Genomic DNA, 24,851 nt, shown 5'->3' on the forward strand with positions numbered 1-24,851 from the left:
TCCTTTAATCACTCAGATTGTCTCACTTGTTAGTCAATATCGCGCATGCGCACCATAGGCACCTTCCAAAAACACCAGATCTGTCTTGACTTGGGTAATGATGCTGCCTGACTTGGCTACACATGTCTCCCTACACCACAAGGCCGCCACCTCCAAACTGTTGACATCTTGAACGCAACAACATGACTGTATCTAATCTCTTCTGTGAACATGCCTCTGCCAGATTCTGTTCTACCAGTGTTCGCGCACATCAATGTCGGTGTTCCGGTGTCAGCGTTACGTCACCGTGGTCTGTAAGCACTCGTATGGTACCGATACAGTCTTCTGGACATTGTAGGATGACTGTCGCAACGGATGACGTCACCGTGGTCTGTAAGCACTCGTATGGTACCGATACAGTCTTCTGGACATTGTAGGATGACTGTCGCAACGGATGACGTCACCGTGGTCTGTAAGCACTCGTATGGTACCGATACAGTCTTCTGGACATTGTAGGATGACTGTCGCAATGGATGACGTCACCGTGGTCTGTAAGCACTCGTATGGTACCGATACAGTCTTCTGGACATTGTAGGATGACTGTCGCAACGGATGACGTCACCGTGGTCTGTAAGCACTCGTATGGTACCGATACAGTCTTCTGGACATTGTAGGATGACTGTCGCAATGGATGACGTCACCGTGGTCTGTAAGCACTCGTATGGTACCGATACAGTCTTCTGGACATTGTAGGATGACTGTCGCAATGGATGACGTCACCGTGGTCTGTAAGCACTCGTATGGTACCGATACAGTCTTCTGGACATTGTAGGATGACTGTCGCAACGGATGACGTCACCGTGGTCTGTAAGCACTCGTATGGTACCGATACAGTCTTCTGGACATTGTAAGATGACTGTCGCAACGGATGACGTCACCGTGGTAGTATGATTCCTCAGCTGGAGGATGCTAATGAAGCGTTTCGCTGGGTGGTGGTGACAGGAGGTCTGCCACTCCTAGGCATGTCTCCCGTCCGTCCAGTGTGCCTCGAACGGACCACAGGAGGTCTGCCACTCCTAGGCATGTCTCCCGTCCGTCCAGTGTGCCTCGAACGGACCACAGGAGGTCTGCCACTCCTAGGCATGTCTCCCGTCTGTCCAGTGTGCCTCGAACGGACCACAGGAGGTCTGCCACTCCTAGGCATGTCTCCCGTCCGTCCAGTGTGCCTCGAACGGACCACAGGAGGTCTGCCACTCCTAGGCATGTCTCCCGTCTGTCCAGTGTGCCTCTAACGGACCACAGGAGGTCTGCCACTCCTAGGCATGTCTCCCGTCCGTCCAGTGTGCCTCGAACGGACCACAGGAGGTCTGCCACTCTTAGGCATGTCTCCCGTCCGTCCAGTGTGTCTCGAACGGACCACCAGCCTGGTGACTGTCATTCGTCTACAGCCAAAATCATGTAGCGTTAATCTCAGCACTGTCACTGTCCCACGGTTTGGGTGTGAATGAACAGCACATCGTTCCTTTAATACTGATATCTTTGTAGGCTGGCATGCTGCAAGTGCAGCAAAGGTTTCACTTCAAACTCAAGTTCCACTGATCTAGGTAATGTAGCACGTGCTTTGCTCAGCAAATTGTTTGGTTGTGTTTTGGCGATTTATTCTCAAACATTTTGTAACATTATTCGGGGTTAAAACCTAACTTGTCTAACTTTCAATTCATAGGTTGAATTTAAATGTGACGTAAAAAACAGGTCTCTTATACGAAGAAAAACAATCTCTAAACCCCTAAACATCGTTATATATAAATATGTACAGTGCCATTATATAAACTGCCGCCGGGCAAGAGAAAGCAGACACTTGGAAAATCACACTTGACTCTGCTCAGTACTGTGTACTGAAAACATTGCGACCCCATATTCCTTGTGACGTCATGTGCACGTGACCTGTTGTGAGATACTCATTGCTATGATGCATGTGATATCGCCATGATACCCGTATCAAATACATCACCAATGAAGACCATTTCTTGCCATTTTTAGTCACCACCAAACATTGGTGTATACTTTCTTTTATCCAGCTGTATATTTTGTGTTGCTGTTTACAGAAAACAGATTACACTTCTTGCATTCCTCATTCGCCACCAGTTCCAAATGAGGGGGTGTGGTGGCGGAGTGGTGACACATGGGCCAATTCCCAGTGTTCATGGCGTCATAGTGCTGGACTATTGCAAATCTGCATACATCACATATATTTTCGTAAAGCTAAAACCACTAGAAGTACTCACCCATGACTTTATAAGTAGACGTAAAAACGCTTTCATAACATTTGCTTGTCCGCCAGATACACCCTGACAAACAACAACAACGTCCTTGTCCGCGTCTTGAACTACGGCGCCACCGTCACTGACATCCTGGTTCCAGACAAACACGGCAACGTTGACGACATCAGTCTCGGCTTCGACGACATTCGAGGTCGGTAGTGACATGACGCATGTTGCCAGACGAACCTAAACACATGGATTCCGCTACACACTGTCGTTATAAACCACTGCGGGCCCTCGTCCACCTAGGAGATTAAACCCACGTCTTCGGAATAGTGGAATGACATATCGCCTCTGTAGAAACGATGACGTTATGCGAATCCTTGATATAAACTAACTTGAGATAAACCATGAAATAAACGTCGAAAATTACTCAGAATAAGTGATGACGTATTACTCATGCGACATTACCACATCCATGTTTGTCTCACCTCTTGATTGGACCCCTGAAGATCCGGGGTAGAATAGGTCTTCAGCAACCCAGGACTTGCCGTAAGAGGCGACTATGCTTGTCGTAACAGGCGACTAATGGGATCGGTTTGTCAGACCTGGTTGATGCATGACATCGTATCCTAATTGCGTGGATCGATGCTCATGATGTCAATCACTGGATTGTCTGGACCGCCGTCAGATAGCTGGAATATGGTCGATTGCGGCCTAAAACAACAAACAAACAAAACATCTCTGGATTGAGCAAAACTCAATATTTTCTCATTATAAATGTGTTAAAGAGATCAACTTTGTATTTCGTAGGAATCTATATCTTATATTCCTATTGCCAGGCTACGAAAACAACGCAATCTTTTGCCTCGGCTCTGTCATTGGACGATTTGCTAATCGCATCAAGGAAGCTAAATTCTCAATGGATGGTAAAACTTACAACCTCGCAGCCAACCACGGGTCGCATTTCTTACACGGCGGCGTGAAAGGCTTTGACGAAGTCGTGTGGACCGCCGATGTCGTGGACGGTAAGAAACTTCAACTGAGATACGTCAGCGACGACGGTGAGGAGGGCTTCCCGGGAGTGGTGACAACAACTGTGACGTATGAGCTGACGGATGACAATCAACTGTTCATTCAGTACGAGGCTCGCACCACCAAGACCACGCCCATCAACCTCACAAACCACGCCTACTTCAACATGGCCGGACATGTAAGAGTTCACACCTTAAATATCCTCATCTTAGCAGCCGAATAATTTAAACAATTTATTCACAAAGGTGAATCGGATTGAGAACACGTAAACAAGTTGTATAACCCTCGGGGTATTGTTTAGTTTTATACGAGGGTAAACCAACATGGCCTGAGCTTATTTTTTTAGTATGACCTCCTTTGAGTTTGATATACTTTGTCCAAGATGCTCCAGCTTTGTTATCCCTAGTCTCTAGAAGTCCTCTACTTGGTCCCCCCTCAACCTGGAAGTTGTTTGTCAGGTATCAGTCAGCGCAGCGTCATTGATGCTATTTATGTAGTATTTATTAGTATTTTAACAAAGGTTAACAGCATCCCCGACCCTCCAACCAAATATCAACTGACCGGCCTCCGATAACGATGAGCTAATCGTTGATGTTAACTCCCCCGCTTGCCTCCTGATATACAACACGTGATGTTCGCCGACAGGTTTGTAACAGTTCTTTCCTCGTCAGTCTGCAGGCCACATTGACGACCACGTTGTCACAATCAACTCTGATGCCTACGCCGTCCTCGACGACGATCTCATACCAACAGGTGAGGTGACCTCGGCGGTCGCGCTAATCTGGTGTGGTGTCATATTATTTTCATGTTGCCAGAATTACATGACAGCGGCATAAACTTACATTGACTCCTTTACTCCCTGACCACTATGGGGGATATAGTAGCGCAATTTCATTTGAATGTTCTCTTCACTCTAGTGTAGTGTACACTCAATGAATGCTCACATTTTATTCGTAGATTCATATTATCATAGTTCCCGTTTTAGGTGAGCTAAAAGATGTTGCTGAAACCCCTTACGACCTGCGGAGCCCGGTGCGGCTGGGAGATGACATGACGTCAGTTCCGGGTGGAACAGGATACACTGTCAGCTATAACTTGGAGGATTCGGGGACCCTGAAACACGTGGCAAGGTGGGAATAACGTTAGTCACGTGGTGAGCGTGACATTTGTATCTCAGAGCTTCACGTAGCAGGGTGGGCGTGACGTTTTGTATCTCCGAGCTTCACGTCACATGGTGAACTAGGCAATCAGCAGGATGGACAAATATGTCCTGCTCAGTAGGAATCCAACATGCTTCAGTTTCCCACCGTGTCCAGCCACTTGCCTTGTTTCTCCTCATTTACAGAGTGGAGCATCCCCCATCAGGCCGTGTCCTCGAAATGTCCACAACAGAACCCTCTGTCTTATTCTACACCAGCTACTATCTGGATGCCAAGGGCAAAGGCAAAGGTGGCGCCACCTATGGGAAGTTTGCAGGCGTTTGCCTTGAAGCCCAGCATCACCCGGACAGTGTGAATCAGGTGAGTCAACGCAATCGCCTTGAAGCCCAGCATCACCCGGACAGTATGAATCAGGTGAGTCAACGCAATCGCCTTGATGCCCAGCATCACCCGGACAGTGTGAATCAGGTGAGTCAACGCAATTGTCTTGCAGCCCAGCATCACCCGGACAGTGTGAATCAGGTGAGTCAACGCAATCGCCTTGAAGCCCAGCATCACCCGGACAGTGTGAATCAGGTGAGTCAACGCAATTGTCTTGAAGCCCAGCATCACCCGGACAGTGTGAATCAGGTGAGTCAACGCAATCGCCTTGAAGCCCAGCATCACCCGGACAGTGTGAATCAGGTGAGTCAACGCAATCGCCTTGAAGCCCAGCATCACCCGGACAGTGTGAATCAGGTGAGTCAACGCCATATCCTGAAATGTAACACAGACTTGAAGCATTTTGTAGCACAGTTGATGGAAGCACCTGAAACAGACATAAAATACTCACAACACACCTTTTTGGGGCATAAATACTATTTTGCTATCTCGACAACTACGCTACAAAGCGGTATTGTACGTGACCCACGTGACCCATGTGTACCCATATGGCGGAGTCCTGGCAGGGAAGATGTACATATTCTTTAAGATGTTTATTCAGGTGAGGAAGTGATAAAATCAAGGGAGGTCACCCAAACGAGCAGCTTCATTTCATCATTTATCCTCGTGCCAAATTTGCCAATGTCGAGAGACTTTATTGCAAGAGACATTGTTTCAGCCCAGTTTCCCCAGTACGATCCTCCGACCCGGCGAGACCTACAGACAGACAACCGTCTACAGATTCAGTGTAGACACCCAGTAGACAAGCAGACACTGTCTACAAATTCAGCGTAGACAGGCAGTAGACTGGCAAACACAGTCTACAGATTCCATATAGAGGTCCAAAAGACTGTCCTCCCTCGCCATGTTGTCTGCGGCTTCGTCCATGGTAGAGTCACTCCGAGGGGCCGGATGAGGACCACTCCTTTCCAGTAAATATCTATGTAGAGCAAATATATTATTCCTCGGTCATATAAAGTAAAGCTGCTCTCAGTTTAAATCATCATGCGTTGTATTTCATGGGCGACGCTAAAGAACTCATTGCTGTTTATGTGTTTACCTATAGTGATAAGGAATTAAATGTGCTACTTAGAAGATAAATACTATGTGTGTGTCTATTTCCGGGATTTTATCGAGTATTTGCATCTTGAAAATTCATCTCGAGACCCGAAAGCGTTAGCTTGTGGGGCTCGAATGAAAATTTCCAAGATGCAAATACTCGATAAAATCCCGGAAATAGACACACACATAATATTTATCGATATTGTAAACCTATTGTTTTATTTAGAAAAAAACATGCGCACTCTTTAACACCTCGTACTTACTCGGTTGTGAGGCGTCAACATCGGACGTTCTGTCGCTGCTATGGTGATTGTGATTTTGGTAATTAACGAACACCGGTAATGAGACGCAAATATCATCACGTATATTTCAGCTGCGATACCTACATCCTTGAATTCCTCATACATTTTAGAATCAAATGCCAAATGGTCTTTGTCACCAATACAAATTGTCTAAATGTAATGAAGCAAAATAAATGAGGTGTGAAAACGAACGCTGAAAAAACTGCACTTGATGGAAATGTAAACAAAGCCATTCGTCTATTCGTTGAGTACATTGGCTCGAGATCTGCATTTTCAGAATATACACGGGAAGAGAATCGTAGGAAGAATTAGGGAATTAAACATATATACATTGCAATAATTTGATATTTTCAACAGAACTTGTCGAAGTTCCCGTCCTGTGTGACGCCATGACTGACGCAAAATCAAGCACAACGACAACGGCATTTATCAGAATTTCTGACTATTTTCGTTGGTTTCAATAAAAATACAACAGCAAAAAACAGTACACAGATTGTCAGAATGTTTCTGATTACTTACATGTCACATTTATGTATATACGAACCCTGAATCAACGAAAGTCCCCTCGTAAAATCCCGCGCACTGTTGACAGTCAACACGCCATTTTGTAAAATTCGGTCACCGGTAGTGATGTCAAACTTCAACATATTTGTTGTACATATTTGGTAATTTCTCTGAGGTGAAGGTCCTTGAATGAAAGTACACACACGATCATTGTTAACTGCTTTTTTACTGTTTCATGATGTAGATCTTTCATATCTTTTGTACATTTTTTTCACACAATTAATTTCACTTTGGATATTAATCAATGTTCAATATGATATCATACGTAGATATAGGCCACAACATATATGAACGTTTGATAATCTCCTGTTTGTTTGAACAATGTTCACATATGAAGTTGATAAGTTTATAGTGTCGTATACGATATTTCTTTAATTTGAACAAGTGTACATGTGACAGGTACATTTACATTTCATCTTGTATGTATTTCTAGGAAGTGTAATAGTCAATATTATAAGTTCATATAAATAGTGTCCATGAATAGCCGTTTGATTTTATTTTAAAACTAAAACTGACGATATAACTTAACCAAAATCGATATTATTTTTCGTTAAATTATATGCACACATTTCTTGAAGAATTGGCTTGGTCTTTGAATTTTTTTTATGCGGTTTGATATACAGAACAGTGTTATCTGAGGATTCGCCAGGAGCGCGTTAGTCGCTATGGTGATTGTGATTTTGGTAATTATTTCATTGTAAAAAATTTTAATTAAAAATTTAAAATCCCAATAATTCCCACGAATAGAGAAAATCAAAATATGTGTTATGAATGTTAATTTTGTATTTCAATTTGCGTCCATTGTTAATTAGTATGCAAAAAATGCTGAGTAATTATGTATTCCTACACAGTGATTCGGTCGCTTGCTTCAGGGAATGCAAATCATATTTTCACCCTTTGACATTTGGTCATGTGACCCAAATTAGCCAATCACAACACAGAACACACTTTCTATATGTTTACAATTTTGGTTGCTTGCTGTTTATGTGTTTACCTATAGTGATAAGGAATTAAATGTGCTACTTGTTGCTTGCTGTTTATTTGTTTACCTATAGTGATAAGGAATTAAATGTGCTACTTGTTGCTTGCTGTTATTGTTTGTGTGCCTTGTTAGTATTAGTTTCTCGTGGAAACACAAGAGACAAAAAGGAAAGAAATCAGTATATTTTCTTGTGACAAACGGGGGATAATTAGAAGGTTTTTTTCACCGTACACCTCCGTGCCGGGTAGTTTTTAAATATGAATGCTCCACAGACAGAAGATAGCTTTCTACCGTTGATTTGACTGTGGTTATTGGCATCTTCCCGAGGCAAGGGAGTTGACCGACTATAAAATTCCAGTTTCCACCCTTGCCGAACTAGGCTGGGTTTTCGGAGTTCTATTTGGCTGGACTAACGAGTCTATGCATAGTCCAATCAAAATCTCGTAACGAAATCGACATCCGGTTCTACTCGGGATTTACAAAGCAATGTGTACCGCCAACTCGGCGTTGACAGAATTCCAAATATATTCATGTCTTTAATCAAGGTGCTCAAGTAACTCGATGCAACTCGCGTGGTAAGACCCATTTTGTAATTAAAGCTTGTAAAATGAAAACATTGTCCATTGTTGAATATCCAGCTCTAAATCCTGCTTGTTCTTCATAAATGTTTCCCATTGCATCTGACCAAAACGTTAATCTGCCATTAAGAATCATGGGATATAATTTTCCAAAACAACTCAGTACAGATATTCCCCGATAGTTATCAACATTTTTCTTATCACCCTTTTTATGCAATGGAACAATGATTGTTTTTTACCATTCCGAAGGAAAAACTTCTTAATCATATAGAGAATTGAACAATACAAGTAAATATGGAACAAGGATACTATCTGAACACTGAAACATTTCACTTATTACAAAATCTGTTCCAGCTACTTTATTACATTACAACTTACGAATATTGTTTTGTATTTTCTCACTGCTGATAGGGGCATTAAATATATCATCAGTGGCAGATTTAACCCAATTAGTACCAGTATACTCATCCGTTACTCATCCGTACACTTTCAGTATTCAAGGTGTGTGTATCGTCTTCATAAAAAAAGTAGATATGTCTGACTCTGCAATGCTGAACAGGTTTTTAAAATACTCTGAATTTATGTTATTTTTATCCTTACTAGTACCTGATAAAGCTTGAACTTTGTGCCAAATTATCCTTCATTGAATCTATCAATTCAGATTGACGTTTAATCTCGAAAGAACTTTTCGCATTCCTACATACAGCTTTATACGTATTTCTTGCAGCAATATAGCTCTGAAGAGACACTTTGTCTTTATATTTACAAAATACATTGAGATAATGACATCTCTGTTTTTTAACATTCACATTTAGCATCATACCAATCTTTAAAACCTGCAAATGGTCTTACACAACGCTTGATACAATCAACTGATCGCAATAAGATATCTGTGAACAGTTTAATCCCGTAATCAATGTCTGGTGAGGCTATGTGTACCACATCCTCCAATTCTTCATTGAGAGATGCTAACATTTCAATGAATATATACCTATTATCCTCATTCCATGAATACTTACTACCACTGATCAGTGGGTCACCTGAACGGGCCTCTGTTGTGGTCCCTGATAGATCAATATTCGTAGATATACCGAACAACAAAAGTTCCTGTGACATTGAATAAGATTTAATGCAAAGTTATGTTTTTTACCAAATCTGAAACAATTTCGGTTTGCAACAGATAAAATACTCCTGTAAGTGCCATACTGACTTCAGAAAATGCGTGATTTCATAAAAAAAACAACATGAACATGCCAAAATGTCAATTTACAAATCAATAGCGTGTGTGTCCACCTCTGGATGCGATTAAAGCAACACATCTTCGTCTCATGGAATGGACCAGGCGTCGCACAAAGTCCTGTGGGATATCTGTACATATCTGCTGGAGCATGTCTGGAAGTTCCTGGAGTGTCTGTGGAACACGTGGTTGACGTCGAAGGCGCCAATCCATCTCATCCCACATGTCCTCGATTGGTGAGAGATCAGGGGAGCGAGCCGGCCAGGGGATGACATTCACGTTGTTTTGTTGAAGAGAATCCTGAACAAGTCGAGCAATATGAGGCCGGGCGTTGTCATGTTGAAAGGTTATGCCTGGGCCATGACGACGCAAAAACGGTAGAACAATAGGGCCGATGATCTCGTCGCGGTAGCGCTGTCAATCGAGATTTCCTTCTACCACTATCAAACGGGTCCTCTGTCTGTCTGTTATCCCATCCCATACCATAACACTGCCGCCGCCGAGCCGATCTTCTTCCATGACACAATGTTGCCAACGTTGCCATAAACACCAGATGGTGTTTCTGTGGACGTTAAATTGTATCGCAACATCACGTTGACTCGATCATGCTTCAAGCATACCAATGGCTCGCAGACGCTCATTTTCGGACAGGCGTGGCATTTCGTAATGTTGAATGATTGAGTAATTTTGTTGTTTTTCTGAGTGGTTGGTGTCAGCACGATGCTAAACAATGCATATGGAATCCCGTTAACGCACATGTTTTTATACCAATTCTTGGGTAGTGAAATGCATGGGGCTTGCATAAAAGTAAACTTTTGCTTGGAATGCATGCTTTTCTGTAGCAGTTGCGTTTTTGTGACTTGATTCCATACATGTACTACAATATTGAAAACCAAACTTTACTTGTTTGAAAAATACACTAAAATATTGGTGTCACAGGAACTTTGGTTGTTGAGTATAGATTAAATGCTATGGGAGATGTTCTGATTCACTTCTTGAAATAATTTTAAAAGACAGAACTTTCTCAAATAACCAGCATGACCCAATGACATAATCAATTACACTGCATCCACTATCTCCAACAAATGTATAATCGCCTTTTTCTTTGTCAGTTTCACATCGACCGTTTAGAATGTGCAAATTCAATAGTTTCATTCTCTTATACAAACACCATCTCATTCAAGTTGTTCAGTTATAGGAACATGTTGCAGAACGTGGACTTGGCAGGTCCTGTTGAACATGTCACTACCTGAGTGAGTGAGTGAGTGAGTGAGTCCTGAAGGACGCTGGGTATGGAGTGTCAAGCGATTTGACCAGACGCCAACGACAACAGCTGAAAGATCTCAAAGACACAGGGATGCGCGGTTACTGAAAGAAAAGAAAAAAGAATGTTACAAACATGTATAAATACCTCGGTGTTGTTTTACCGTTTAACCTTAATCTTAAACATCTAGTTAACGATCTCGCCCTACGAGCAAAAAAGGCCCTAATAAATCTATTTGTCGTTCTAGATAAATTGCGTGTTATCTCACCTACTATTTTTTTCAAAATGTTTGATGCTCAAGTTCAACCAATCTTATTATATGGATCAGAGGTCTGGGGTTTTGAAACCTATTACAATATTGAAAAGGTACACTTAACTGCATGTAAAAGATTTCTAAATGTTTATAAATCAGCTCCAAATCATATGGTCTATGGCGAATGTGGTAGATACCCGTTATATATTTGTTCATATTTACGTTTACTCAGATACTGGCTCAAAATAACAGAGATGTCGCGGGAACGAATCCCAAGAAAATGCTACGAAATGCTTGTCTATCGTGATAGTGTTGGTTACGTAACCTGGGCATCAAACATTAAGCATTTACTCTTCTCTCACGGATTTGGATATGTTTGGCTAAATTAAAGCGTTGGAGACAAAATGTATTTTCTTAGCTCTTTTAAGCAGGTAGCAATTGATATGTTTACTCAAAACTGGAGGTCGTCACTAGATAACAGTACACGCTACGACGTCTATAAAACCTTTAAATATTGTCTAACACCAGAGGTTTACCTGCATACTATAACAGAGAGAAAAATTAGAGACACATTTATTCTTCCCCGCCCTTAAGGCGGGGAAGTATACGGGAAACGTTAAATTTGTGGCATGTATGTCGACATGTTGGTTTATTTGAAATTTCAAGCCACGCATTCACGGAAACAAAACATACAAATCATGTGCGTCGAATGTTGATGCTATTCTTTTCCAGCATTAAGAGATACTTCAAAATCGTCTTTATGTAGTTAATTGATGCATCTGACCGTTTCTGGTCATAAGCTGACATTATTAAACCATTCATGTGTAATCCGATGTCCTTTTTTCCTCAAGGACTAATTTTCTGATTTTCACGGTGTATACAAAAGAAGAACTGTGCTCCGGAGATCGTAAATAACAGCATAATAAAAAATATGTTCTGAATATGCTTATTCATGAACAACGACGACATCTCAATTTAAATGTAATATGGCTGAATTCCATATTCTACATACCACACTTTTGATTGTTTGGATGCACATGTTCACTGGAAATATTTGGAATAGTTATATTCCGTATTTTGAATTAACCCTGTCCCCCGTGTGTGTTTTTTAATCAGTGCACCGCACATAACCACATGTGAAACGTTTGGTAGCAAAGTCAAAGCAAAATCGGAGTAGTGTGTCAGCGAATTTGCATCAAGGCTGTAGTATTTTTCAACCGTTTAATGGAATTCAATGTACAGCCGTAGCTCTGGTCATTCATATATTTTGTGTCCCATAGCTCAAATCTATTTGCGTCTGTAACGTGTTCCACTGACCTCGATTATCTGTTGGATGAAGGCACAGCTCTCTACAGCCACAAAGTTAACACCGAAGGTTATGAGGAGTATTTAGGTCATAATCAGTCCCCAGCAGCCACTGCCTCAAGCGATATTTTCTACATAACAGATCAGTTTTATGGCTCCGTCACAGGTGCTCCAAATATTGAAGCAGGGAAAACAAATTTCATAGAATCATTTCAAAAAGCAATATTGATATCCACGTCACTTTTGGTAACTTTTAATGATGTCTCCATTGCAATTTTTACGGATTTCGATTCGTATGCATTATTTGACTGTCATCAGCGGAATGGTCTTGGTCAGATTGATCCGAATGGACAAGCGGTTTTACTTCTGTTAAGTAGTATGGATGAATTGTCATGTTACATCTTAACAGTGTATATATATCAGGCTACTATGCTTGTCGTAAGAGGCGTCGATCCCAATTGCGTGGATCGATGCTCATGATATTAGGCACTGGATTGTCTGGTCCAGACTCGATTATTTACAGACCGCCGTCATATAGCTGGGATATTGCTGAGTGCGGCGTTAAACGACAAACCAATCAATCATCATCATATGAACTCAAACCAGTCATTGTTACAAGTAAACCACATTCCACAACAGTTACTGACACTGGATAAAAGACAGTATATAGAAAAAAACCAAGTAACTCAACTCATCATGATCACAATTACTATTCTTTGAAAGAAAGAAATACAAAAAAAACTGACCAAAAAACGTAAAACAAGGGATCTCCGTTATTGATTAGTCCCGGTATTGAAATGTTCTCCAACTACGTGATAATATTTTGAGTATGTGCATCTGTGGTTGTGACAAAAAGACCTTATCTAGTATGACTTTTTTTTGCCATATGGAGCCCTTAGTATTTTCATTTACATTATTATAACCAAATGCTAAGTGTAAAAAGAATGTGATCTATTTTTTGAGTATGTGCATCTGCCAATGTTGTTGGCAGTTTTGATACTATTTCCACATGTTTACATTTGTGCAAGAAATTGCTTCCATTTCCTTCGATCTACTTTTTAAATAAAGACCCAGGTAAGAATAGGTCTTCAGCAACCTATGCTTGCCGTAAGAGGCGACTAACAGGATTGGGTAGTCAGGCTCGCCGACTTGGTCGATGCATAACATCATATTCCAATTGCGTAGTTCGATGCTCTTGGTGTCAATCACTGGATAATCTGGTCCAGACTGGATTATTTACAGACCTCCGTCATATGGCTGGAATAATGCTGAGTGCGGCGTTAAACAAGAAACTATTTTTAAATAGACCTACCCTATGCAAATGTATCAACTGTATTGCCCAATACTCAAAATAAATAATATTTTTTTCCACAACAGCGTTGTGTTATTTGTGGTTAATTTAATTATGCTCCATCATGCCTTTCAGTAACATCATAATTATGCGTTTGTGAGGCATCACATATGGCGGGGAACTTTGATGCTCTGCATCAATGTTTTCTTGTTAAACTTAGGCTAGGGTTAAATGATTTGATGTGCAACAGGGGTCGCTTCTCCTCTATTCCTAAGGATATGCGTTTTTGTCCATTCTGCGAAAACCATATTGAAAACGAATTACACTTTTTGTTTATATGTCCAATTTACGACAACCTAAGATTGAAATATATGCCTGATATCACTAAGAACCACTATTCCATGAACAAAATACTATCTTTTAATGGTATCCCTAGTCAAAAATTAACTAAGATATTACAATACATCTATCAAAGTCTACGAGTGCGTAGTAAATTACTTAGTGAATCCGATATGTCCAGAAATAATTAGTTCTTTTGAAACTTTCGCATCTAGATCAGGAGTATATACATTTCATTTTTGTCTGTTTGTTTCTACTAGAAATGCATATACATTTAAATTGTCAAATTGTCATGACATGATATTACTGATAGATTCTTTTGTATTGAACGTCGTGCTATGCTATTCCATTCCTTTTGTATTTTATACTACTACTGCCACTGTGGTTATTACCACTGTTATTACAATACCTCTATTACATGTCAAGCATCATATTAGTTATCCAATAATTATATAATGCGCTGTACAGCTGTAAATGATATTGTTTATCTGTATGTGTATATGGGCCAATGGCCTTTCATACAATAAAGATTGATTGATTGAGTGAGTGAGTGAGTTGGGTTTAACGCCGCCGTTTACATTATAACAGTTATAGCGCGGCTTGTCACCTTAATGTGAGAGGAAAGCCCAAAGTGATGAAGGCCTCAGACGTGAAACCCACGAGCATGGGTATGGTGCTGACAAACCTGGAAATATAACCAGGGCGAGCTGGGATTCGAACCCACAACCATAGGTTTCTGGCATGCCCATGGGACGCAACTCTGCACTGCGAATCGCGGCGCCTTCGACGAATGAACCACCCGGGCCCCCCTTCACTACCTGAGACTGCTGCTCTTTTAAAACATCGAAATTACGATTTTTTTTTCACATAACTTCGATTATTCTCTCATTATTTCAAGTTTATTTTATAAAATTCGAAATTTCAACTTTTCTCCCCGTTACCTTTTTTCGCACTTCTTCGATTATTTTCTCGTAATTTCGATTGTCTTTCTCGTTATTTCAAGATTATTTTCAAACATCGAAATTATGATTTTTTCATCGTTACTTTGATTATTTTCTGGAATTTTAGTGAGGAAAAACGCGTCATTTCGAGTTTTTGATAAACACTTGAAATAAGACAATCATAAAATGAACGAATAATTTAAATAACGAGAAATTTAGATGTAAAAATAAATAAAAAATATGCTGCCAAAGTCGCACCATTAATCTTTCGTACAACCGAGAATACTCTTTCAACGAAGATGTCAGTCAGCATGGTACGACTCTACGACCTGACTGAACCGTTCACGACGTTTTGGGATAGACATGTAGAGTAAATTTTAAAATTGTACGCATCAGTGACAAAACTGATTTCTGACTTTCTGATTTTGATACTTTGACTTGTACCGTACAATCCGGTGTTTCGTTGTGCCTTTGCTTGTGTTCGTGACGGGTGACGTACGCTCACCTTTTCCCGAACACCTCCCATGTTTATGACACAGTCGGAATCGTCCAATGGAAAGAGATGTCTTATGATTATGTAAAGGTTTTTGTCGTACAGATTTAGGATCGAGAGCTATAGAAGTGAGTGTTTTTGCTCTTTTTTTTGGAGAGACAGATATGCTATTGAGGAGAGCCAGATGATGGTTAGAATGAATGAGACAGTCTGCAGGATGTGACTCAAGGCTCATCGTGGGTATGTGGGTCAGCTGCTTCCGTCCTGGTTGCTGATGCTGAGGAAGCATTCATAGGACCCATGATCATCAATCGGTCAAGGTCATCTGTAGAGGGCTGCACCAAGCGACCCCTGATCACAGGTTGTTGAGAGGAACAATTTATTACAAGTACCTTGCCATAGAATCGATATTTCAAACATATATGATGAATATATATATATATACGTATATAATATCTAGGTTTAAATAGGTCTTCGGGAACCCATGCTTGTTTAAGGGGCGACTAACGGGATCGGGTGGTCAGGCTCGCTGACTTGGTTGATGCATGTCATCGTTTCCAAATCACTGATTTAAGTACCAAACAAACAAACACATAGTATTAACATAGCTATTCACTATACAACAATACCAACTTTTATGCGGAGCTGGTCGTACGGTATTTTCTTTGTCTTTCAAAGGGTCAACATTTTGTGTACAGATTTAAGCAAACACATGTTGCTTCATGCGAAGATTTCTGTAATTTAGTGTAAGATAACTCTCTTCTCTTTCGACTTTGATTGGATAACAACCTTTTAATGTTGAAAGTCATCAACAGACTGATGATCATGTGTGCCCTACACCATTTACATACTGTATTTACACTTTATTTACATACCTTATTTACATACCTTATTTACATAGTTTATTTACATACCTTATTTACATAGTTTATTTACATACTTTATTTACATACCTTATTTACATACTGTATTTACACTTTATTTACATACCTTATTTACATACCTTATTTACATACCTTATTTACATACTGTATTTACATAGTTTATTTACATACCTTATTTACATACCTTATTTACATACCTTATTTACATACCTTATTTACATACCTTATTTACATACTGTATTTACACTTTATTTACATACCTTATTTACATACTGTATTTACACTTTATTTACATACCTTATTTACATACCTTATTTACATACCTTATTTACATACTGTATTTACATACCTTATTTACATACCTTATTTACATACCTTATTTACATAGTTTATTTACATACCTTATTTACATACCTTATTTACATACCTTATTTACATACTGTATTTACACTTTATTTACATACCTTATTTACATACCTTATTTACATACCTTATTTACATACTGTATTTACATACCTTATTTACTTACCTTATTTACATACCTTATTTACATACCTTATTTACATACCTTATTTACATAGTTTATTTACATACCTTATTTACATACCTTATTTACATACCTTATTTACACACCTTATTTACACACCTTATTTACATACCTTATTTACATAGTTTATTTACATAGTTTATTTACACACCTTATTTACATACCTTATTTACACACCTTATTTACACACCTTATTTACATACCTTATTTACATACCTTATTTACATACCTTATTTACATACCTTATTTACATAGTTTATTTACATACTTTATTTACATACTGTATTTACACTTTATTTACATACGTTATTTACATACTGTATTTACATACTGTATTTACACTTTATTTACATACGTTATTTACATACTGTATTTACATACTGTATTTACACTTTATTTACATACCTCATTTACATACCTTATTTACATACTGTATTTACACTTTATTTACATACCTTATTTACATACCTTATTTACATACTGTATTTACACTTTATTTACATACCTTATTTACATACCTTATTTACATACTGTATTTACACTTTATTTACATACCTTATTTACATACCTTATTTACATACTGTATTTACACTTTATTTACATACCTTATTTACATACCTTATTTACATACTGTATTTACACTTTATTTACATACCTTATTTACATACCTTATTTACATAGTTTATTTACATACCTTATTTACATACCTTATTTACATAGTTTATTTACATACTTTATTTACATACTTTATTTACATACTTTATTTACATACTGTATTTACACTTTATTTACATACCTTATTTACATAGTTTATTTACACAGTTAATTTACATAGTTTATTTATATACTTTATTTACATAGTTTATTTACGCACCTAAGTTCATTTTCATGTGAAGGCATAGTAAATTTACACATACACACGGATGTATAGTTACACATGTGCTAGATTACTTTCGTGGTTAAATGTTGTACATGTGAACGGGGTATTAGATATGCATACGTGATCAATAGTTGATACGTGTATATCTGCGTGTGCGTGCGTGCGTAAGTGTGTGTGTGTGTGTGTGTGTGTGTGCGTGCGTGCGTGCGTGTCGTGCGTGCGTGTGTGTGCGTGTGTGCGTGTGCATTCTGATCAAATTATTGACTTGGCTTGACTTGACATGGGAATAGGGAGATATAATATACAGAATCAGTAACAGTCACGTGACGGACCGTTGCGAGAACCTGGGGCTGTCGACACATATGGTCGTTATCAACACTGAGCCAGGGCGTGCAGTACGCCCGTTCCGCTGTTTACTTGTAACCACTGCCATTTGAACAAAAGCATATTTACAGAAATTAGCAATGTTAACAAATGTACATGTAGTAGCTCGCAAGGCTCCGGTCGGGGCAGCAAACACAGAACAGGCTACACACCAATGCATAAACGGCTCATCCAATTTAATATGCTATGCATACTATAAACATTATTTATACTTGATATTTTACATTAATGTATCAAACAAGCTAAGCAGTAGTTACACTTACCCTTGTGGTTTTAAGCCAAATTACATCTAAAAATACTTAAGACGGTTACATAAATACCGCCTCTACAAATTGCCATGATATAAACATAATATAAACACAATATACACAAAATATACACATAACTTACCACTGTGTGGCAATGAGCTGGCAACTATGTTAGCGTTGGAAGATCACAGGCATCGTAACATCGATTGCCATATTCTTATAGAGATCCTGAACACAACAAACATATCATCCACTGATTTGAATGCAATCCACAGAACCACTGATTCCTTCAAGTGTAAGTGACCAACTAATTTAGCAAAGTCAGCTGAAAACAGAAGAAACCTTTTACTTACATAATACAGAAGCTGGGAAGGAAAACAAAGCAAGACGCTTGTGCTGTTGGTGACTGTATAGGTGAAAGTGGCTAGTGTTATGTAAGTAGTTATGTAAGTACTGGAGCTGGTCTAATTGTTGTTGTTTTTATACTGCTCAAGTAATCTAGCTTGAGACAGAAACAGGCTAAAACAGAAACAAGACAATTAAAAGACTTTACTAAAATATTTACAAAATAGCAATAAAATCAACTCGGCCACATACACATAAAAGATGCGTGTCTTTATCAGTGACGTGTCGAATACGTTATATATGTAAACAGTTGCTTCAGACAATTCTACGCTGTCGCCTTCTTGACAGTCTGCCGTATGGTGGTGGGGGACCCAGTTTGTCCCCCGAGACAGTCTGCCGTATGGTGGTGGGGGACCCAGTTTGTCCCCCGAGACAGTCTGCCGTATGGTGGTGGGGGACCCAGTTTGTCTCCCGAGATGTTCTGTGGGTGGTGGGGGACCCAGTTTGTCTCCCGAGATGTTCTGTGGGTGGTGGGGGACCCAGTTTGTCTCCCGAGACAGTCTGCCGAATGGTGGTAGGGGACCCAGTTTGTCCCCCGAGATGTTCTGAGGGTGGTGGGGGACCCAGTTTGTCTCCCGAGATGTTCTGTGGGTGGTAGGGGACCCAGTTTGTCTCCCGAGATGTTCTGAGGGTGGTGGGGGACCCAGTTTGTCCCCCAAGATGTTCTGTGGGTGGTGGGGGACCCAGTTTGTCCCCCGAGATGTTCTGTGGGTGGTAGGTGACCGTGCAGACCCACTGTACAACACGTGGTGTCTCTGAGATCTATGTTCACATGAAGAAGTTGGCACCCGGTAGATTGTGATCATGTATATCGGCACGTTGCGAAAAGTCCTCGGAGTGTTGAGATGTCGGCCAATCAACAGCACAGCTCAATCGACGTGCTGCTTTGCGCGGTCAGAGCCTGTGTCTGCAGTGTGGACACACAAGAGATAGCACGACGTCGTTAATGGCGGTTGTTACTGATGATAATGTTGTTGAAGATTACACCGCATTCGGCTGGTTGTTGGGGAGGCTTAGCACACGAACCACCGTGCTAGAACCACACACGCCATATGAAGTGTGTAGGCAGTACTCTTGGCAAGTCCTGAACATGACTTAGATGACTGGGGTGTAACTGTGGCTGTGGACGGGGTGGCTGTTGACGGGGTGGCTGTTGACGGGGTGGCTGTTGACGGGGTGGCTGTTGACGGGGTGGTTGTCTCTGAAGCATAAAGTACACACTACATTCTCATGACACACACACTCATTCACATACCTCGTCTCTCACTCACTCACACATCTCTCCTCTCACACACACTCTCTATTCACCTCATCTCTTTTACTAACTCACACATCTCTTCTCTCTCATAAACTCACTCCATTCATTTCACTTCGTTCACTCACTCACTCATCCCTTCTCTCTCTAACACACTCTCTCTATTCATCTCATCTCGCTCACTCACTCACTCATCTCTTCTCTCTCACACATCTCTTCTCTCACACACTCTCCATTCATCTCATCTCGCTCACTCACTCACTCATCTCTTCTCTCACACACTCTCCATTCACCTCATCTCGCTCACCCACTCATCTCTTCTTTCACACACTCTCCATTCATCTCATCTCGTTCACTCACTCACACATCTCTTCTCTCTCACACATATCTTCTCTTTTCTCTCACACATCTCTTCTCTCTCAATCATCTCTTCTCTTATCTCTCACACATCCGTCTCCTCTCTTTTACTCACACATCTCTTCTTATCTGTTAATTTACTCACTTACCCCGTCACTCACACATTCACTCACACACACATCTCATCTCTTTTACTCACTGACACATCTCATCTCATCCCCCTCACTCACACACAACTCATCTAATCTCATTCACTCACTCACTCGATCACTCACCCGCTAATCTCACCTCACCTCACCTCACCTCACCTCACCTGGTGCAGTTTCTATTGTTGACATCGTTTCATTGTGACAACATCGCAGGCTCCATGTCCCAGCATCGATGGCTTGAAAGTTTAGAATGACAAAGGCTAAAGTTGTCTCATTGCTGGACATGCAGTCCATCACATAGCCATCCCGATTACGTAGGCAGTGGCTTTTGTTTGCACACGTAAATACTATTTTCCCATCAGGCCCAATCAGGTTCGTTTCTGTTGCACCACAGTCACACAAAGCTCTGATGTAGGAAGCCGCGCCCTGCGCCACCGTCTCCTCCGTCTGTAGTTTTATATCAGCTGCAACTGAGAGGGAAAATACTTGTAATCGCTTAGAATTGTGTGTGTGTGTGTGTGTGCGCGCGTGCGCGCGTGCGCGCGTGCGCGCGTGTGAGTGCGAGAGAGCGAGAGAGTGCGATAGAGAGTGTACGGAGAGAGAGAGAGAGAGAGAGAGAGAGAGAGAGAGAGAGAGAGAGTCTCTGAAATGAACACATTTTACAGAAAGTGAGTGAGTTGGGTTTAACGCCGCTTTTAACAGTGTTCAAGTTATATCGCGGCGTGTCAGATTAATGTGGGAGGAAAGGCCGAAGTGATGCAGGTCTCAGACGTTTACCACTTCAGTGTAACCCACGAGGTGGGGAGAATGGCGTTACAGGTGTGTTTTAATTGAGTTTCGGCGTCGTCACGTGACATTTTTCAATATCGCCTTGGTCTTAGTCAAGCTCGCAATTTTGCGACAAGTAGAAGAGAAGAAGAGTCAGAGAGTCGGAGATCCGGGGTAGCATCGTTCCTTAGCAGCCTAAAAAGGCGACTAGTCGTAAGTGGCGTGGGGCATGCAGCCATGCTCCGTGTGTCGTGTTTTACAGTGGAATCTCATTTACCCCGGTCACTGCCTCGCGTGGTTTTCCTGTGACTATTTCGTGATTCTGTTTAAAGCGACACGTACGTGGTTTGCGGGTTCAAGTATGTGCTTGTTTCTGTTTCAATTTAGAGTCGATATTCGACTTTCTCTTGTCAGCAGTTCTATATTACATATGTATATGTTACAGGAAATATGTATAATCAGGGAATATGTGTACAGTACAGTACAGTAGGGTACAGTACAGTACAGAATTACCTCACATTTTCAAGATGGAGTTAGAGGAGAATTTCCGAAAAAACCTGTACAAGAGCTATTGTTTGTTAAGTCTATCCTATGTTTAATGTAGCATTGTTTTGATTACAGTGAAGACTAAGTGTTAAGTTGATTGAAAGGTAATTGTTATCATGTCAAATAAATTTGTCTTCTGATAAATAATTTGGCTTTGTTATCAAGTTTGATTATATAAGAGCCTCAAAAGTAATATCAGGGAATATGTATAATACCTGAAAATTTTAGGGATTATGTATAATCCCTAAGTGAAACAAACATTAAATATATATCCTCTTAAAATTTCAGGGATTATACATATTCCCTGATTATACGTTGTTGTTGTTGTTGCATTAGGTGTTTAAGAGGTCGCCTTCTGCCTAGGCAATTTCGGCTGACCTGTCCCTCTTTGGGACTCCTGTGTGTGAGTAGGGTTGCATGTCTATGACAGATGTCTATGACAGATAGCGTATCTAAATGCAATTCTTGTTTTAACCTAGCCCGGGCTGGGGCATTGTCTTGACATTCTAGTAACACGTGATCAATGGTTTCAGCCTGATTGCAAGTTGAACAAACCTTGTCATAGTGCTTTTTGTGACCGAGTCTGAGGCGTGAGATAGCAATTTCAATTTTCCTTTCATTTGAGTATGAGTTTGGCTTTTGTCCTGATATATATACGTGACCCCATTGGGAAACCATACCGTGTGTTTTAGATATATGAAAGCTCTTGGAAATGTGCATTTAACGGTATCATAAGAAGTAATCAAAAACTACCAAACGAATGACCTAATAGCCATTTAAACGCGCTGTCCTACTTACCCCCGACTATCATCACCAGGCCCAGCACATAGAGGGAACAGGAGATTATTGCCATGCTGCAAGTATCGTGGTTATCGTGAAATCTGTTCTCTGAGGCACAAATGTTTAACGAGAGATACAACACACGGGAAACTTCCAATAATAGATGATACGTCATGTGTGAAAATCCGGGTTTTTCCATGTATTTTTAGCCACACGTATCAGTGGGTGTGAAATTGCAGTCGTGTGTCCTCGTTTGGTGTTGACATTAAATACTGTAGGTACCCTCGCCGGCTACAAACCTCTTAATGTACGGTCTTAGGTCTTCAAATTTGAAGAGAGATAAAATATCCGGGATTTTCCATGTATTTTTAGCCACACGTGTCAGTGGGTGTGAAATTGCAGTCGTGTGTCCTCGTTTGGTGTTGACATTAAATACTGTAGGTACCCTCGCCGGCTACAAACCTCTTAATGTACGGTCTTAGGTCTTCAAATTACCTCTTCAAAAACAATAAATGTCCTTTATCCCCCATACCCACTCCCAATTCAGAGTGAGTGAATGAGTTTGTTTTTACGCCGCTTTTAAAAATATCACGGCGGGGAACACCAGAAAGGGGCTTCACATATTGTACCCACGTGGGGAATCTAACCCGGATCTTCTGCGTGACGAGCGAACGCTTTAACCACTTGGCTACCCGACCGGCCCCCATTCAGAGACAACGTGATCAGTCTCGTGAGTAGTTCAATGGTGCGAATAATGGCAACTGGCAATTACGTTTGTTTGTTTGTTTGTTGTTTAACGCCGCACTCAGCAATATTCCAACTAAATGACGGCGGTCTGAAAATAATCGACTGGACCAGTTAAACCAGTGATTGACATCGTGAGCATCGACCCACGCAATTGGGATACGATGACATGCATCAACCATGTTTTTCCTCAATCTTGTCAGTCACATTGGTGTTAAAAGGGACAGAAAATTATGAGATTATGTCCCACATCCCTGGCGCGTTTGCGAAAACTGTGGAATGCCTTGTTTTCATCACGAGTCTTGACATGCTTCATCATGGATCATCAGACAAATAAATGTGTGCAAAAGTGCACAACACAATTCTATCACGAAGAGCCTCCACATTAATCAAACCACGCCTCCCATTATGACTAGTAAACATAAGCGATTGAGGGAAGACCGAGGGTGGTGGGATCTATTGTCTGACATGATTCTTCGTGTAAGGGTGTCAATACCCCTGAATTTCTTGTTTCGTCCAATCAACGATTATTATTAATCGACTCGATTATTTACAGACCGCATTGGCCGTCACATAGCTGGAATAGTGCTGAGTGCGGCGTTAAACAACAAACAACCAACCAACTATGAGACGGTGGGCACGATGAAGCTGCTTCATTGGAAACCTTCACAACAGCGGAACAAAATAGTCAAGGAGGAGGTTACTGGTTGATGCAGCTTGAGAAGATGTGCAGACGAGCAGTCGACTCCAGCTTGCAGATCGTTAGACAACTCAGGAAAGCCTGCACAAGGTTGCACAGGGCTTGCAGCACTATGAAAAGCCATACAATGATATACAAGGCGCTATATACAAGGCTATACAAGGTGGGGGTGGTGTCCGCTACAGAGACAGGTGAATCAGACCACGCACCCGGTACTCGTGTGTTTGTTGATGAACAGAGATCACGTCACAACCAGGGACCTACGGGTTTGGAATGTTGTAGGTAGGTCGAGGTGATCCCTGCCAGACAAGAACTTATTACGTGTCTAGTGTATAATGTTGTCAAACTTATAGATTATAAGTGTATCAGAGTACGCTTAGAGTAGTATTTCTTATATAATCCAGTGTGAGAGACTGAATTTTCTGAAGCTGAAAAAAGTGACATTTTTATTGCAGTGAGCAAAACACTTGAAATTTCACTGCAGTGAACATAACACTTGAATTTTCACTGCAGTGAACATAACACTTGAATTTTCACTGCAGTGAACATAACACTTGAATTTTCACTGCAGTGAACATAACACTTGTATTTTCACTGCAGTGAACATAACACTTTGACGGAACTTGTCATACCGCTTCTCAAATTGTCTCCCTTTACCATAAGTGTCAAGTCCCAACACAAACGTCCTTTTTACGTTAGTTTCAAATTGACAAGGCAAATAATGACAGATGGTCATTT

The 24,851-nt window shown here is 40.7% G+C and overlaps 3 protein-coding genes across 4 annotated transcripts in view; 1 reads left to right on the forward strand and 2 right to left on the reverse strand.

Moving 5' to 3' along the window:
- The window catches only part of LOC124140634 (galactose mutarotase-like), a 9,039-nt gene extending 2,213 nt beyond the window's left edge, over positions 1 to 6,826 (forward strand). Inside the window, exons 2-7 of the mRNA XM_048384852.1 lie at positions 2,321 to 2,451; positions 3,083 to 3,453; positions 3,947 to 4,028; positions 4,261 to 4,405; positions 4,621 to 4,795; positions 5,535 to 6,826. Coding sequence (XP_048240809.1) covers positions 2,321 to 2,451; positions 3,083 to 3,453; positions 3,947 to 4,028; positions 4,261 to 4,405; positions 4,621 to 4,795; positions 5,535 to 5,618 — 988 coding nt within the window. The 3' untranslated portion in view covers positions 5,619 to 6,826. The remainder of the gene's footprint in view (positions 1 to 2,320; positions 2,452 to 3,082; positions 3,454 to 3,946; positions 4,029 to 4,260; positions 4,406 to 4,620; positions 4,796 to 5,534) is intronic.
- An 11,494-nt stretch (positions 6,827 to 18,320) lies between these two features.
- On the reverse strand, positions 18,321 to 22,842 carry LOC124140633 (PLASMODESMATA CALLOSE-BINDING PROTEIN 4-like). 2 transcript variants are annotated; one of them, XM_046508300.2, is made up of 3 exons: positions 22,688 to 22,842; positions 20,735 to 21,045; positions 18,321 to 20,015 (listed from the first exon to the last, which is right to left on the reverse strand). In XM_046508300.2, exons 1-3 carry the CDS (start codon positions 22,740 to 22,742, stop codon positions 19,848 to 19,850), a joined length of 534 nt encoding a protein of 177 aa, XP_046364256.2. In that variant the 5' UTR covers positions 22,743 to 22,842; the 3' UTR covers positions 18,321 to 19,847. The 2 variants fall into 2 exon arrangements, with proteins under 2 accessions (XP_046364256.2, XP_046364255.2); XM_046508299.2 differs by having other exon boundaries at positions 20,740 to 21,045; positions 22,688 to 22,838.
- On the reverse strand, positions 18,581 to 19,620 carry LOC125371637 (NF-X1-type zinc finger protein NFXL1-like). The gene is made up of 2 exons (XM_048384835.1): positions 19,084 to 19,620; positions 18,581 to 18,637 (listed from the first exon to the last, which is right to left on the reverse strand). The coding sequence occupies exons 1-2, from the start codon at positions 19,618 to 19,620 to the stop codon at positions 18,581 to 18,583; spliced, it is 594 nt and encodes a 197-aa protein (XP_048240792.1).
- Positions 22,843 to 24,851: the final 2,009 nt, after the last annotated feature.

This window comes from Haliotis rufescens, unplaced genomic scaffold, assembly GCF_023055435.1.
Source record: "Haliotis rufescens isolate VD_foot unplaced genomic scaffold, xgHalRufe1.0.p SCAF_51, whole genome shotgun sequence".
Taxonomy (NCBI): Eukaryota; Metazoa; Mollusca; class Gastropoda; order Lepetellida; family Haliotidae; genus Haliotis; species Haliotis rufescens.

Coding starts and splice junctions, on each gene's coding strand:
- LOC125371637 (XM_048384835.1), bottom strand. CDS start 19,620: ATGATCACAATCTACCGGGTGCCAACTTCTTCATGTGAACATAGATCT. Junction 18,638..19,083: donor ACTGTCAAGAAGGCGACAGC/GTAGAATTGTCT, acceptor TGTTGTGTTCAG/GATCTCTATAAGAATATGGC.
- LOC124140633 (XM_046508299.2), bottom strand. CDS start 22,742: ATGGCAATAATCTCCTGTTCCCTCTATGTGCTGGGCCTGGTGATGATA. Junction 21,046..22,687: donor CCTGGTGATGATAGTCGGGG/GTAAGTAGGACA, acceptor TTTCCCTCTCAG/TTGCAGCTGATATAAAACTA. Junction 20,016..20,739: donor AACAATAGAAACTGCACCAG/GTGAGGTGAGGT, acceptor TTTATGCTTCAG/AGACAACCACCCCGTCAACA.